At 40.8% G+C, this 16,699-nt stretch overlaps 1 protein-coding gene across 4 annotated transcripts in view; it reads right to left on the reverse strand.

Moving 5' to 3' along the window:
• Window positions 1-12,749: 12,749 nt before the first annotated feature.
• AGTPBP1 (ATP/GTP binding carboxypeptidase 1) overlaps window positions 12,750-16,699 on the reverse strand; it is a 168,387-nt gene continuing 164,437 nt past the window's right edge. For all 4 annotated transcript variants that reach the window (XM_024753796.1, XM_024753793.1, XM_024753795.1 and 1 more), the window contains one exon: window positions 12,750-13,488. In XM_024753796.1, coding sequence (XP_024609564.1) covers window positions 13,311-13,488 — 178 coding nt within the window. In that variant the 3' untranslated portion in view covers window positions 12,750-13,310. The remainder of the gene's footprint in view (window positions 13,489-16,699) is intronic.

The following is a 16,699-nucleotide window of genomic DNA, read 5'->3' on the forward strand; positions in this document are numbered from 1 at the left end:
TCCGACTTCAAGAAGTTTGCAACAACTAAGTTTGCACGCCCCTCCCTCAGCTGGCCTTTGAAAGTGCCTTGCTGAAACCCTTCAGAGAGTTCGGGGTTTTCTGGGCATGAGCCAGCCATCTTCTTGCATGGCCCTGCAATAAACCTTTCTCTGCTCCGAACTCAGACATTTCGGTTTGTTTGGCTTACTGTGTATCGGGCACATGAACTTGCGTTCCGTAACAATTTCACGAAGCATAATGGTCAATAATTATTTTCAATCATACTGTGTCAAATCTCCCATTTCCCTCCCTCGATGACATTTTGAGTTTATACATATATTTAACTTTGATCCAAGCCTCATCTTCTCCCTCCTCCAGTGCTGACTTGAGGGAGACCCTGAGCACATGCAGGGAAGAGGTCGTGGTTGAGATTCGCATCACCCCTGGTCTTTGGGGCCACGCCCCTCCAGCATGTGGGGGTGAAGAGCGGGGAGAGGCAAATGAGCAACTGTTTCTTTAATTCACTGGGTCCCACTGTAGCCTTCTTTCTGTTGGTTGCCTCTGCTTCTCGGACTGAGAGTTAGCGACAAGATTTGGTCCAGCTGTAAACCTCCTGGTTGGGTGGCACTGCTTTTCTGGCTCACGTCGAGGGGCTGTTGGTGCCCTCTGGGGGCAGGTGTTTCAGGAGGCCTGTGTCTGCAGGTTCCTCCTCATGGCACAGTTCCCTGCAATCTCCTAGTGCCCTCAGCTTGATACCCACCAGGGTTCTTGGCCTTCCCCAAGCAATAGAAATTGACTAGAAGCCAGACAAGAAATTCGGGCAACGCTTTACTGCGGTCCCTGCAGCAGCAGTCGGGGGTGGGGGGAGCGAGAACAAACAACAGGTTCCCTTGCTTGCTGGCTCCCTGAGGCGTACGGGTGGGTCCAGGGGGCAGACCGGAGGGGAGGCTTCGGTGTTTTGCCCACCCCTTAGGCGGTGTTGAGGGCTGGGGGCATGCTCAGTACTGTGCTTTTGCTCCCAGCACCCTGTTTTTTGCTCCCGGCTCTTTGGAAATGGCAGTTCAGTTTGTTTTTGTTTTTGTTTGTTTTAGCCTTTTGTATCTTTTGGTCCAGAATTTGCCCCAACTGTGCATGCAAACTGTTATTTTTAGTCCCATATAGTTTCTTTGTATTTTGTAGCTCGAGGAGAGGTGTGTCCAGGTGCAAGCACTGCAGCACTGCAGCAAAGGGTCCCAGGTCCCAGGCCTGTCTCAGGCTCACGTCACCAGCATCCAGCCCACAGCCCTGGAGTAGGGTAGGCCATCCGCTGGGTGGCACCCTCGAGGAGGACGCTGGAGAAGCATCTCCACGGCTGCTCCCACAGTTTCCCCTCCCTGGTGCACCAACTCCGAAGCATCCCTGTCTCACCTTGCCTATCCCGTCCACTGGCTCTGAGAACTCTGTTCACTAGTAATCTCATATGTATCGAAGGCACAGGTATGACCATGCTTAGTGAAAACAGCCGGAAAATTCCACCTTTCTGATATTAGAAAGTTAAAATGGCCAAGGTCACTCCAACAGAATGTAACATTGTAGTAGGTTCAAAACGCAAGGAAAATAAGACTACATGGCTGAGAGCACTGTGGAGGTGTGCAATTCTCTCTCTGCATCTTGAAAATGACTCCCCACAAATATGGACAAAAAACTGGCTGAGCTATTCAAGCCCAACTGGGTCAGGCCTCTTTGGAAGCATAGCTTCCAAATCCCTTCATGACCAGAGCACCTCTCCATCTCTCCTACATTCCCACCTCCAGTCTCTGTGTGTCTTGTTCCCTCTGCCTGGGATACCTGCACCTTCCCCCACCTGCTCTGCCTGCACCCCCCTGCTGCCAGCTCCCTTCTCCACTTTTCAAGCCCCAGCATTCTTTAAGATCCAGCTGGGTCTCACATCCCTGCACGTTTCCCAGAGGCCCCCTTCGGGATTGGTTGTTCCCGTGTGCCCCCTCGGCAATTTTGTTCCTTCTCCTGGCGTCATGTTCTGTCTTGCATCGCTGTTGTTTATTGAAACCATGCGTATCTCCTCCATGGGCTCCCAGTTCCTTGCAGATAAGAGCCACGCCTTACTCCCTTTCACGTTCCTTTCACTTACCACAGTGCCATACACATCAGTACTGAATAAAATTTTGACAAACGAATGAGTGAATGAATGCTCTTGATTAAGAGCTGCCAAGCTCACAGGAAGATTTTCTATGTGTCTCAAATCCAAAGGCAGGTGGAATTTCTCCTCCAAGAATAGAACAATTAAATCACTGAGGCAATAGGAAAGAAAAACTTTTTCTTTTTTTTTGGATAGACCTACCAACAATAGAAAGTACAACTTCTAAACAAAGGATAGGAACATAAACAGAAAGCTTTGAAAAAAAAGAAAAATCAGTTCTGAGGTGCTTTGCTACAATTCTGAAAAATAATCAAAATCTTAACCAGTATTTGGGCAATGACTTGACATTCTGTGCCTTTCAAAATACAAAATGTACCAGCACAACTGCGGACCAATGATCAGACAACTAGAGTCACTGAAAAGTCCATTACCAAATCCCATCTGCCCAAATTTCTCATTTCACATGTGCTATCATCTTGCTGCTCTCCTATGCCACCCCTTAAAAGCCTCATTATTAGGCATGGGGAGTGCAGATTTGGATGGTAGAGTATTTGCAATTATCCTTTAAGGTGCTTCCCAGAGCTATAAAGTCAAAGCTATAAATGGCAAGATGGTTAATGTAATTGTCAACAGAATATGAAACAAGTCTGAAATTGAGTCAGTTCTGCTCAGCCTAAAATGATGTGCCAGCAGAGTGTATACATCAGAAAAGATGTGATGAGGGGGTGGTTCAAGGAGCAGAGTCAGAAAGCGGAGTGGCCTCAGGCAAGCCACTTAAGCTGTCTTGGACTGAATTCATCTTAAAAAGAGTGGGGGACTCAATGACCTCTGAGGGTCTTTTCAGCACTCAGGATTTTATGGAAGGACAGAAAATTTCTGAAATACTAAGTAGAATAAATGAGAGTCAAATGGCCCACCACCCACAGAGTTACACTATTTACTGAGCTGTTATTTTGTCCCGGGCTTTATACATGACACTCCACAAAAAATTGGGTTTCTATAACCTCACAAGTTGTAACAGTATTTGGTGAATTAATTAAATAGACAGTAAATTCTCCGCCCGACGCAAACTATTCCAAATTAGTAAAGTAGACCTATGAAAGGGCATCCTCAGCCCCATAAGTTATTTAAATCAGACTCTACTCAAAGAATGATGTGAGTGACCCCTCAAGCCCACACCAGGCCCTGTGCCCCTCCCGGCGATAACCCTGATAAAGGGAAACACTCATTTTCCCAGGAATATTACCATCTAGTTTCATCAATAAGGACAAGAAAATAGAGACATGGGTCTAACAAAGATGCAAAGGCTGAATTAGCCGGGTACTAAGAGCTGTTGGGTTTGCCCTGCTAGTGGTTCACTGACAAAAGTGTCTCCAATTTCCACAAAGTCTAGTGATATTTTTGACCCCAAAGGAAGAGGCAATTTCTAGACAGTTTTAAGCAAGATACAAAGACGATAGAATCTCTCTTGCTTTCCTTGTCTCTGTTATAAACGTGCATTATTATCTTGTGGGAATAGTGTGGATGAAATTCCTGCGTTGCATCATTTTCTTTCAGCCAGTATGTTGCCGCTCTTACTTCGGGTCTCTATAACTTCACCAGCTGTGATCGTAGTACTTGGTGAATTAATTAAATGGAGATTAAATCCTCCACCCAATGCAAACTAATCCCAAGTTAGAAAAGTAGACTTATGAAAAGGCACCCCTGGTTCCTTTGAACGAAGTCAGATAATTTGAAAGAATCCGCAATTAATAAGATCCCGGGCCTCTGAAACTGGAACACAAAAGCAAACGTACTGTGGACAGCTGGCGAACACAGGGGTGGTGCTGATGAGCAGGGAGGCTAAAGATGAAAACAATCATTTGAAAGATCTATGGACAACTCACACCTTGGGTGTTATTACGTATGTCCCTAGTAAGTTCCTAGGCAGGTGGCTTTGACTTGGGGTGGGGGCTATTTGAATATTAACGTACCAAAAATGAAAGGTAAAGTCTTGCTCTGCTATGCGCAGCTTCTACCCCTTTGTCATCCTGTGTGGACTTGTAAAATAACACAATTTTTGAAACAACTTTCCACTTCTCTAAGTCTGCAAAATTAAGTTTCACTGTTGCTGCGCTAGTTGACGCTTGCATACGATGCAAAACTGCCCTGTGAGTCACAGCCCTGTCACTGCCCCTGATTCTGCATCTTTTGACCCATTGATTTTACTCATTGGAGTCCATGACTGTGTCCATACACAGCCCCCCTTGCACTACCTGTACGGTGGATCCCAGGCAGGTGCCTAAGGGGTAACGGACACGCCGTAAAGTATGGCACTTCCCTCAAGAGGGAACTCTCAAAATCCATCTTTATTAATCAGTGGTTTCTCATCATGTTGATCCTCTAGATTTATAAACAAGTAGCATAGGAGATATTTTAGACATATATATAATTATTATATATATAATTATATAATAATTATATATATAATAATTATATATATATAATTTTTCTCAGGACCTGCTTTTTTCTTTCCTTTTAACAACAACAAAAGGTTTATGATGGGTATAATTGGGGAACTGGACCATGTAGTGGCTGAATTGCTATCTGAATTCCATCACGCTTACCCACAAGGAGGCATATGACGGGGGACAGCCCATAAACAGAGCTGCTCCTGGGAAGTTAAACGTGACGGCCATCCTGCTACAGTTCCTGAGTTAGTGAGGGTCCTGAGATTGGACTCAGAAGTATTGCACTATACCTGTTCCTTGAGGGTATCAGCAAAATGGCAGGCCCATGTCAATAAGCCATGCTTGAACCACACTGGCCATGAAATGTACTCCCTGGTGAGATACTGTGGAATCTGGGATGACAACTTTGTAAAACCCCTAATGCCAGTTCTTAGTGGTCACTTTCCTGCTTGACTTGAATAACAATCAACTGATTTTCCAACATTTATTAGTTGCGTGATCTTTAGCAAGTTCGTTTCCGCATCTGTGAAATGGGGATAACAGTACCTGTCATAGGGTTGTTGTGAAGATTAAATAGACATACACATAGTACATAGATTGGTGCCTGTAGCATCGTAGGTACTCTGCAAATGCTAGCCTTTATTATCATCAAAGGGAAAAGCATTATTTTATTCACTCCAAGTATAGGACAGAGCGGCATGCTTTGGAGTGGTCTGACTAAAAGGTTTTGTAAATTTGATGGGCTTACCTGTAAAGATATGTGAAACTTCCCGCGTCACAGTAACAGGAAGTAAAGCAATGTAGAAGAGTCCTAGAGCTCTCTTCCTGTTCAGGATGCTTATGCTTTTGGGTTTGGTATACAAACCCTAAGAATGACTCATGGTGGATGTCTTCTACAATGCAGGCAAGAGTACACCTTGTCAAAATGGTACAGCGGCAGCTACCCAGCTTTCCAGTTGATACTATGGCACTCACACCTTTAGAATTACCAAAACTTGAGGATGATGCAAGCCAAATTTAACCAGCCAATGAATAAAAAAGTCTCTATAAAAATTTGGCCAAGGGGCTTCCTTGGTGGCACAGTGGTTAAGAATCCATCTGCCCATGAAGGGGACACGGGTTTGAGCCCTGGTCCAGGAAGATCTCACATGCCGCAGAGCAACTAAGCCCATGCGCCACAACTACTGAGCCTGCACTCTAGAGTCCATGAGCCACAATTACTGAGCCCGCATGCTATAACTACTGAAGCCCGCACATCTAGAGCCCAAGCTCTGCAACGAGAAGCCACCGCAATGAGAAGCCCACGCACCGCAACGATGAGTAGCCCCCGCTCACTGCAACTAGAGAAAGCCCGTGAACAGCAACAGCAACAATGTAGCCAAAAGTAAATAAATAAAAGAAAGAAATTTATTTTTTAAAAAAAACATGTTATGAACTATAGTTAAAAAAAATTTGGCCAAGAACTCAATCATAAACGAATACAAATATAAAGCTGGAGTGTTTAGGTTATCTTATTCTTGTTTTGTATTATAAAAAGGCTATATTCCTCTAACTAAAATTCAGTCTAGAAAAACAGGTAATTGTGGGCTTATTTCTAAAGCTTATTTGTTGGCCCTGTCAGTTAAAGTGATAATGAAGCTACAGAATAAACTATCTTCCCAGTAAAAACATAAATTCTTTAAAGAAAACAGAACAAAAATGAACTTTAGGTTAAGTCTAGGAGACAAAATGTACTCTAGGTAAGTGTGTTAGACAAAATTCTTTTCCCTCACCATCACAGGTATAAAAGCAGCCTTGAGGGAAAGCAGAAAAGACAGAGAAAGGCTTGTACTAAACCATTACCTATTTTGTTAAACATAAAAAGACTCCAGGGTCTTTTTCCTTAAAAAAAGAAAAAAAATATAGATAGATAGATAGATAGATATAGATATAGATAGATAGATAGATACATAGATACATAGATAGGTAGATAGATAAAATGGTTAGAAACAAAAACTGGATGGACTACCTTCCTCCTAACCACCCATAAAAATACTGATTTGGAAAATAGGAGAATCATTCCATGGGCGAAAAAAGAAAATGTTTCCATTGAGATCGTTTTCATGAAGCACCCAAGAGAGTGCTTCACACACACCCGATACTGTCAGGTTTCGCTCTGCCCACATACCTTGGGGACGCTGTGGTGTGTAGTGATAAAACAGTTGCATATTTTTCCAATGTCATCAAACTATCTACACAAGGCTGGCGGGGATGGCTCGTTTGCAGAGGTGGCACAGGCCGCCGATTACTCCCTGTGAGAGAAGCACAGGGTGGTCGGCAAAGGGGCCGAGGGTGGGTCTGAGCCCCAGCTCTGCTATATACTAGAAGTCCAGGTAAGTCATGTGGCCTCTCTAAGCCCCACGTTCCTCACATATTAAATGGCAATGCTAATGTATCTGTTTATTAATAGTGTTTGCGTGATGTTCAAATGAGGTAACCTTTAGGAAAGCACTTCTTAAACTTTAAAGAGCTGTTGAAATGCTCTTTAATCTATGAATCTTGTGTGGATGAAAGGCAGGGATCTGTAGTTCCAATCAGTGGGTGGATGGAAACTGGTAACTGAGTAATATTAAAACTTCATCCCGTTATATTTGCTCATTGGTCTAACTGACGTAACTCAACAAAGGGATCTCTGTTCCCTCTCAGCTTGCTCCCTGGGTCCATCTTGCTATATGATGCACCATTGAGGAGGTATTCACTTTCAACATTAATATTTCACAACATTTGGGTCCTCCATTACTACTACAGAGAACTTTCAAGAGGCTGAAAAGTCAGCTCTTGGGATAATGTTCTTTCTGAACAAACCAATAACAGGTCTCATCACTGGAGGAAATAATTCCTGAGTTTCAGGTAGGCAATGACAAAAATATGTCTTGTTTCTGGCTCAGTAAACTTTTCTGGCAGACACAAAATAAAAATGAGTTTGTCTGACATGTTTGAGTGGATATCTGCTGGTCTTGCCTTCCCAGAGTGTCTCTTCCTTTTAACATCACTCAGGATATCTGCTTTGGGTGGAGCCAGAAGGTTCCTGGGTTTTCAGGTAGGTTTCAGACATACACACCTGTGTAACAGACATATCTTTTCCAATAACAGGAAATTCAATTTTAAACAGCCTACACTTTGAAGGTGATTTATAACTGACGCAATTGAGATTTCACATACAGCTTGACACAGGGCTCAAGTGAGAGAAAGACCCAGTTCCCCTCAATGTCTTGCCTCTGTTCCTTCAACACTGGCTGTCTTGGGCACACTCTTCTCTCAGGGCTGTATGGTGGCCGCCAGCTGTATATCGTTCCTTACCAAGACAGGGTCTTTGCTCCAGCACTACCTTCGCAAGTCCCAACAGTCATTCTGTTTGGATTGGCTTAGATGGTGTGCCCGCCCCAGACGCTCAGCAGAAAGAACAAGCTGGCTGGCTCGGCTCAGGTCACGGGCTCCACTCTTGAAGTGGGTACCTCAGAACACACAGATCTTGAAGGCTGGTTAGGGCAATGGGGAGACTGGATGTGTGCCCACAGCATCCTGTAAGTGATCTGGGTTAAACAGTGGTGTCGTTTTTGATAATTTTTCATCTTGTGTAGCTCTTCAGGAGGGGGAAATAAAGATTGGCAAAGGTAGTTATCATTGGACACTCCTCTATATTAAATACAAATTATAATCCTTTAACAGCAAAATTTTTAGATTCCGAAATTTATCCTATCCGATTCGTGCACTGTTTCAAGTGCCCACATTTTGAAAGAAAAAGAAAACAGATGAAATGTCAAACATTTCTAAGAATTAATGGAGGAAAACAGGAGAGAAAACAATCATAGATAATACAAAGAATAGGAAAGCATAAGTAATTTTAAAAAATAATGACACTGTAAGTAGAGTACACAACTTGACTTCACTATTTTACTATGAGCACTGAACGTGCAAATACATTTTCAGTCTTAAAATTCTCTACTTAATTACACCTTGAGCTACAGAAGAAAAGCTTACAGAGAAGTCAACCTATTTTCAAAGGTGTAGACTTCACATTTATTAAACACTAGCCTTTCCACTTTAATTTCCAAGAATGAGCATCTTTGCCTTTTATAATTTCTTCACGTTTGCCATTTATCACAGATCTTTATGTGGCCTAAAAGGACACTAAAAATATCTGGAAGATCAGCATCATAATTACCCCGACCGGATTTTTCTGGCTGCTCACCTCGTCTTCGCGGGGCACTCTGTCAATGGTGCCTTTGAGATGGAGAGTAGAATCCAGTTGATATTATAAAAATAAACCTTCCTAAATATTTGGAGCCATATCTCTGCAGCCCTTTAAAGCTGTCTGGGTTTACAGGTAGGAGCGCACTACAAATCCACTTCCACTTCACAGGGCTGAGTATGTTGTGCGTAGATGCACATCCACAGAGACCCCTTTAGTACTCACCAATGTCAACCATGTCCCAGACTCCCAAGTACCGCTCTGACTGGCCTGCATGATGCCTCAGATGCCACCACAACAGGGCCATTCACTTAGATTTAGGTACTGCATGTTTAGCAAACTCAAATTGAAAAAAAAGGTTGAATGACTCAATGCCCCCCAAAACCAGCCATGCTCTGGAGACTTGATCAGATTTGACAGAGGGTGCCAGCAGGTCCAAGAGCCTGAGTATAAAGAAGGCTTATGAGGTAGAAGGGGCAGAATAAATGGCCATGGGCCTAAGTTACTGTTCAGGGTCTAGAAAGAGGAGGCCACCACAAAGGCAGACCAGTATAGGTAAGTAGAAGTGCTTTATAAGTATCATTAATAGCGGAAAACAACTGAATTGTAACATTTCGAGGACTAAATCTTCAAAACACTGAGGCTCATAAAGAAAATGAGACTTTCTTCTTAGTTTCCTTTTTTCTAGGCAGGAATTTGAATATGCTTTAACCAGAGAAATATTTACTTAATAATTAATGACAATATTCTGTCATGCAAAGTAGAATAGCCTTTCAATTAAAATATTGCTTCAACAGGTTTTTTGCTAATGGAGAGAACTAGGGTTTACATACAGCCACTAAACTTTCACCAAAATCAGAGAAAACTTCACTGATTTTCAATTACTATTCTGTAATGATTAAAATACATATGGGAAAATGAAAAGATTTATAAAGATACATTTATAGTTTCATTACAGTAATTTATTTCTGGATCATGCACAAAAACAATTCCATTAGTACACTTATTGTATTAACCATTTCAGTGCTTATATTAATATGATCATCTTAATTTGCATACTTGAAATTCAGAAGTATCGTATCCATTGCGGTTCATATGCTCTCCAAAGTGGAACTCCAGCTTAGTTACTTAGAATCAGGATTCAGACAAATGTCCATGTTTCTAAACATCACACAAAGACTGGCAAAAGGGGCAGAGACTGATTAAGAAAGATACTTAAATGCAGAACAAAATCCTGTATTCAAACACTATGACTGCCATAAAGGAAAAGCCATTGTGAACCATAGGTTTTTGCCAGGCAAATTTTATAAGCTCAAGAAAGACCGACCCTCGAGCTTCTAATATTCCTCAATTTGGGGGGAAAGGCAAAGAACAGCATCTCCTTCTTTGGTAAGAATATGAGGCTAGGTGTCAGGAGACCTGGGCTAAAGCCCTGGCTCTGTCCCTCAGTGACCCTGTGACCTCACCTGATCTCTGCCTATTTTCTCGATTCTGCAAATTAGCTTGATGTCACTCAGCCCTGGTGCTGAGAAACTGCGATGCTGAAAGAGCATCAGGTCACACCAGTGACTCTCACAGTGTGGCTCCTGCAGCATCACCACCTGAGAATTTTTAAGAAATGCAAATTTGGGGGCCCCACCCAGAAATCTGTGTTTTGAGAAGCGAGTCCAGGTGATTCTGATGCACACAATATATACTGTATACCAGGGGTCCCCAACCCCCAGGCCGAAGACTGGTACTGGTCCTCGGCCTGTTAGGAACCGGGCCGCACAGCAGGAGGTGAGCGGCGGGCGGCGGGCGGGCCAGCAAAGCTTCACCTGTCGCTCCCTGTCGCTCCCCATCACTCGCATTAATGCCTGAACCATACCCCCACCCCACCCCCACCCCCGGCCCATGGAAAAACTGTCTTCCATGAAACCGATCCCTGGTGTCAAAAAGACTGGGGACCGCTGCTGTATACAGTTTGAGAACCACTGCATTAGATCAAAACTACAGCTAAGAAATTCACAGTTCCGAATTCAACGTAAATTAAATAAATCTAAATTCCGTAGAATTCCGTAATAGACCCAGTTTATCAGCCACATTAATTTTCAGGATTATGGCACTGAAGGCCATAATCTAAATCTAAAAAAGCATAGCCACAAAGGTATAATTTAGAGCCTTTTTAGCTACAAATAGCCTATGAAACTTAGTTTTACCCCTAATTAGGAAAGTTAGGATTTTAAAGTATTTCTTACTTTTCCAAAGTTATTTATTGTTAAAGAAAAAAGTCATTTCCTAACTATAAAGACCTTCTCTTCAATCTTGTGAATAATTATTTAATAAAAGGCATATTCAGGTTTGTAAATATACTAAAAGATATGCCTGATCTATAGAAAATATTATAGCATGTACATGGTACGGGGTTTTTACGCTGCTAACGGGAGAAACACACGTGCTGAGTTATTCTGCACATTCTAGTAGCTGCAGTTGCCTTTCATACAAGACTACCTTGGTTTTTAATGTCTAGTTTTATAAGATCCAAGAGAAGTGCACATACAGACATTGTGGCTCCATAATCCACCCTCTGAAAAAATTATAATTATATATGTAATTAATTTCTATATATAGAAATAATAAAATAACTTTATGAATTATTAGATAAATTATTAAATAAATAATACTTTACCTTGCTAAGGTATCCTCATCTTTCAGGTCACCACACATTAAGAGGGCTGGTTCGGTTTCACAATCTATTTAGTCTTTATTTTCTGACATTAATAAGAATTAGGCTATTTAGAGAAAAGGCCTCATTATCAAGGCCCCTTGCTATGTTTTTAAACATGGCTCCTCTGACACCAAAAAGAAGCTACACCGTGGATGAAATGCCTCAAATAAAACAATGAAAATCATTGATCCGGAAAATGCAAAACTCTGAAAAATACTCTTTTATAATTTCTTTTCCATAATTACAGGTTTTTCAAAAAAGATTTTCAAAAATTCTCTTCTGGAATAAGTGAAGATAATGTGCTAAAACCAAAGCACCCGAGTCCTGGCAAGAGCCTAGTCATAAGTTATCTTTTTGGATTTGTTTTGTTACAACAGAAACTTAGTTCTTAAAGCACTTATCCAAAGACCCTCGACCTGTTTTACTTTACTTGAGGACAAAGACATTCCTGCAGCAGGACAGCTTAAACTCGGGAAGATGTCACTACAAGAAAAGGCTGAAATTCACTGCCATCTTCTAGGACTCGGTTACCAGTGTCAGCATGCCCTGAATTCACTTTAGCACATCTAACAACAGCACAGCTCAGGAGGTGCTATATAAGCTTCATATACATTTAACACTGGCTCATAGCCTCACTGAATTTGTAAAGCTTTTTAACAAACTGACTGCAGTGATAGACTTTAGGTGCAGCCATGAGACACAATTTTAGAGAAAAGAGCTGTTCAAGTATATTTTTTATGATAGATAGGTATACTTATACTATAAAAAACTTAACAGTAGGGCTTCCCTGGTGGTACAGTGGTTAAGAATCTGCCTGCCTAATGCAGGGGACATGGGTTCGACCCTGGTACGGGAAGATCCCACATGCCTTGGAGCAACTAAGCCTGCGAGCCACAACTACTGAAGCCCGCGTGCCCTAGAGCCTGAGCACCGCAACTACTGAAGCCCGCATGCCTAAAGCCTGTGCTCTGCAACAAGAGAAGCCACTGCAATGAGGAGCCCAGGCACCACAATGAAGGGTAGTCCCGGCTCACTGCAACTAGAGAAAGCCCACATGCAGCAACAAAGACCCAATGCAGCCAAAAATAAATTAAACAAAAAAAACTTAACACTAGTAAATTAAGCATTTTTTCTTTACAAATTTTTATCAATGTTTTCAGATGTCAGATTATCATAATATTCCCCCAAAGATTCTATAGACCAAATAATCTGAGCTGGTTAAAAAGGATGAAAAAATGAATGCAACATTTAATAGAGCTTTTATTTGTTTAACTTGGTAAAGGTAGAATGTAATGGTTTCAAGGAAAACTCTGGAGTATTTCAGTCACAACTCAACAGTTAACATGATTTTGAAGAACAGTCTTATCTTCAATATCTACCCACCCTTACACAGACACATCTACAGGAATCCATGTACATACATATTAGTTTTCAACAACCCAGGATTCTCAACAACTCTAGAATTTAGATTTTATAGTCTCACACACTTCAAAATTATCCATTTGATGCAGGATATAACCATAAGGAGATAAAAATTCATGCAATGATACTCAGGTTTTGAAAAAGTAAACCCAATATTTGATACTTCAATGCTATGTAAAGTGCATTGAATATCTAAAATAAAACAAGTGCCAATTTCATCATCAATTAATAACATATTTATTGTCTTGAAACCAAACAGGCCCAAGGTGCTTTCTGTCTTTCTGAGTCACCTCTCTATACACTCATTGCTCTCAAACTTCCTGTGTAATGAAAACCAAGATATTTCATTTCTTCTATGCAGTTCACAAGAGATGGCAAAGGGCTCAAGGTAGGTATGTTCTTGATAATTCAGAGTCAGAAAGTACGTCTTCTTGTGCAGAAGGTTCATAGTCTCCTGCATTTTCAGCCAATTCAATATCTAACTCATCATTACTCTCTGCACTGTAATCAACTTCTTCAAGGAATCGAGGTTCATCTTCATCCAAAACATACGTGGTGGGGCTGTAGCCAAAGCACATGGAACACACAAGATTTCGTTAGTTTTCAAGGCTCTAATATAAGATTATTTGGCCATACGGGATTAACTTTGATTTCAATATAATACAAGTAATTTGGGTTAATTTTTAAAATGTTACCCAAATGAACAAATTAAGAAATTTATAATAGCGGAAATCTATTGCATTGATAATAAAGGGTGAAACGCTGATTTCTAATTATCTGACAAACGTGTCAATATATATGCTACAATTAGATAGCTACAAAAAACAAAGGACTCGCTCCTTAGGTTACTTCTTTGAAGGATTCCATCAATTTGTAGACTCTAAAACTGTATTTTAATCACTATAAATCAAGTAACAGATAATTTCAACAGGCTTTATAAGAAACTGTGGTATCTAATTGGTTCCTCCAGTAATGCCCTGAAACCACTTATTCTAAGTCTGTAAAGTAATTATTTGCCATAAAAACGGCCCATATACCCATCCTCACAGTTTCCACTGGTCAAGAAAAAAAATGAAAAACAAGTGAACACTCCATACACAGATTAATTACTTTCCCTTGGGACACAGAAGAAGATATTTGCTAAAAGCACTAAGTGCTTCTAAATATTTCATTAGGCAGGTTGTTTGGGATTAAGACAGCCCTTCCACTAGGGTAACATATTCTCTCCTCTTCAAAAAAATCACAGTATTCTGATTTCTCCCCATTTGGGAGATTTTACACACACACACACACACACACACACCCATATCAAAGAAACACTACAGAAACATTTCAGTGTCCCCATTTTGTGACCAAAATGATCTCAGCTTCATATAGATATATGTTTGTTTATATCCCACCTACTTCCCATTGTTGATACAATTAAAAGCTATAAAATCAGACAATAAAAGGGGAACAATAATCTTGTCAAATGAGCAGAGAAAGAGATGTTATTAGGCACCTAAAATGAAAGAATTCCTGCAACTGAATATTAAATTCAGTTCAGATATCTGGAAGTTTAAACAGGAAAGACAAGTTAATGGATTATATTGTTCTAATTTTCTGAGACAAGAAGGCAAAACTCATCTGGTGAGAGTATCTTTTTTCCTAGAATTGTTTTAATCTTGCTAATTAAGGAAAAGAGAGTAACACATTGCAAAACCACCTTGATCTTGTATAGTATACTTCCTCTTAAACACTGAGAGCTTGCACCATGATACAGTAGTCCTGATAAATCAAGCTGAGTGGTTTGGAAGATTGTGTAAGACTTTACAATACATCTAACATTCACAAGAACAATTTCACCATTATGCAACTAAAATATCATCACTCTGTTACGTTTTTAGAAAAAAAAAGTTGGATTAAGAAATTATTTGCCTTTAAAATGAAAATTATTCTCTTTCTTTTGAAAAACTGTTAATTCATTCCATCTTGACCTTGGTGTTTCATATTCTCAGGGTGTCCCAGGGAAGCTAAATACTAAAAAAATTAATCAATTTGAACAAAGGGAAAGAGTTTAAAGAAAAAGCCTAGTCTTATAAACTGTAAGTCAATAAGGAAACTGAAGGAGAGAAGTTAATTTAGGGACAATAAAGATGCCCAGGATCAAGCCACAGAAGCTTCCAGAAAACAAGGAGACTTGGTGCTGGTAACAGATGCTGGCAAGAACTTTCAGACAGAGAAGCACAACCTGGAAGGCAAGCTCCTGGAAATTTAGAAGAAATCCCACAATAAAGAACGTTCAGGGCTCTGGATACAGAAAATAATTTAAGACTGTAAGTTCTTGATTTTGGCTTATTCATATGCCACCTGTGACATGAACTCCATTCACGTTCTGGCATCACCCATTCTAAGAGCCAGGCGTGGACTAGTTTCATATTCTTAGCCCACTGCTGTAACTCACACTGGCCCTGATATTTGACTCCTGTTTCTGTGGATCCTAACAAAATCATGTTCCTGGCCCAGCTTCATGAAGGACTACACCACAGCTGAAATATTCGGTACATCCTGCAATGGTAACGGGGCCATCGGTGCTAACTTATGGTGGGGAGGGGGGCAGAGGGGACAGGAGAGGTCAGTAGATCTGGGTTTAAGGAGCTAGGGGGATACTAAGATGAGGAAAGAGAAGGAAGAATACAACCCCCATCACTCACTGAAAGCAGCCTTCTTACTGGCACTTTAGATGTTCTTCTTTTATTAAAGCCCACCCTACCCTTTCTCTATATTCGCCCTTTGTACCCGGCACATTCTATCTGATGCTTCTCATATGCATCTGAAACCATCTATTGAGGGCCTGTCTTCTCAGTACTAAATCATAGGTGTCTCTGCACCTCCTGCCGGTCGGCTCCCAGACTACCTGATATACTGTAGCCCTGAACAAATATTTGCTGAACTCTATGAGAAGCCACAAGGTTGACAAGATCACCCATTTTCATATCACCCAATCCCAGTGATTTTACCTTAGTGAAAAAACGTAAGGCACAAGATCAATCCTAACAACTCAGCTTTACTTTTATTAATAAATTCCAGCATATGTTTTGAGCGCCTTACAATTCAGGAAGTTCCTGCACACACGTGATCTCACAATAACCTTCACTTCAGAGAAAGACTAAGGTAATTTGCCCTAGTGTTATAAAACAATCCCTTTATATCAGCAGAAAGGAATTCAAATATTATTTTAATCATAAAAAAAGAAAGTCTAATTTTTTTATTGGGGTATAGTTGTTTTACAATGTTGTGTTAGTTTCTACTGTACAGCGAAGTGGAGTTCCCTGTGCTATACAGCATGTTCTCATTAGTTATCTATTTTATACATATTAATGTATACGTGTTAATCCCAATCTCCCAATTCATCCCACCTCACCTTTCCCCCCTTGGTGTCTAACCAACATTTAATTATTTCCCATCACTACTACGTTGCTTTTCCCACCACTACTTCCTTGTTCCCCTCATTTTCTTCACATGTGTTTACTCCTTTTGCCCTGTTTTTGTTTCATTCTAATAGCTGTTCCATATATACCTGCCTTAATATCCTTCTATTCTGGATTTTAGAAACATTTCATTCTAAAAGAGAAGATCATTTTAATTCAAAAACAAATCCTCCTCATGCTGCTTCGGGGAAAATATCAAAACTTTCCCCCAAAGGGCATTCTCACAGGACAAATCATTGCAATTCTCTGTTGTACGGCATCGTTATCATGTGGAAAAGGTTTATAATTCTGCTTCATTCAGA

The sequence above is a fragment of the Neophocaena asiaeorientalis genome, unplaced genomic scaffold (assembly GCF_003031525.2).
Source record: "Neophocaena asiaeorientalis asiaeorientalis breed wild unplaced genomic scaffold, Neophocaena_asiaeorientalis_V1.1 scaffold220, whole genome shotgun sequence".
In the NCBI taxonomy this organism is placed as follows: Eukaryota; Metazoa; Chordata; class Mammalia; order Artiodactyla; family Phocoenidae; genus Neophocaena; species Neophocaena asiaeorientalis.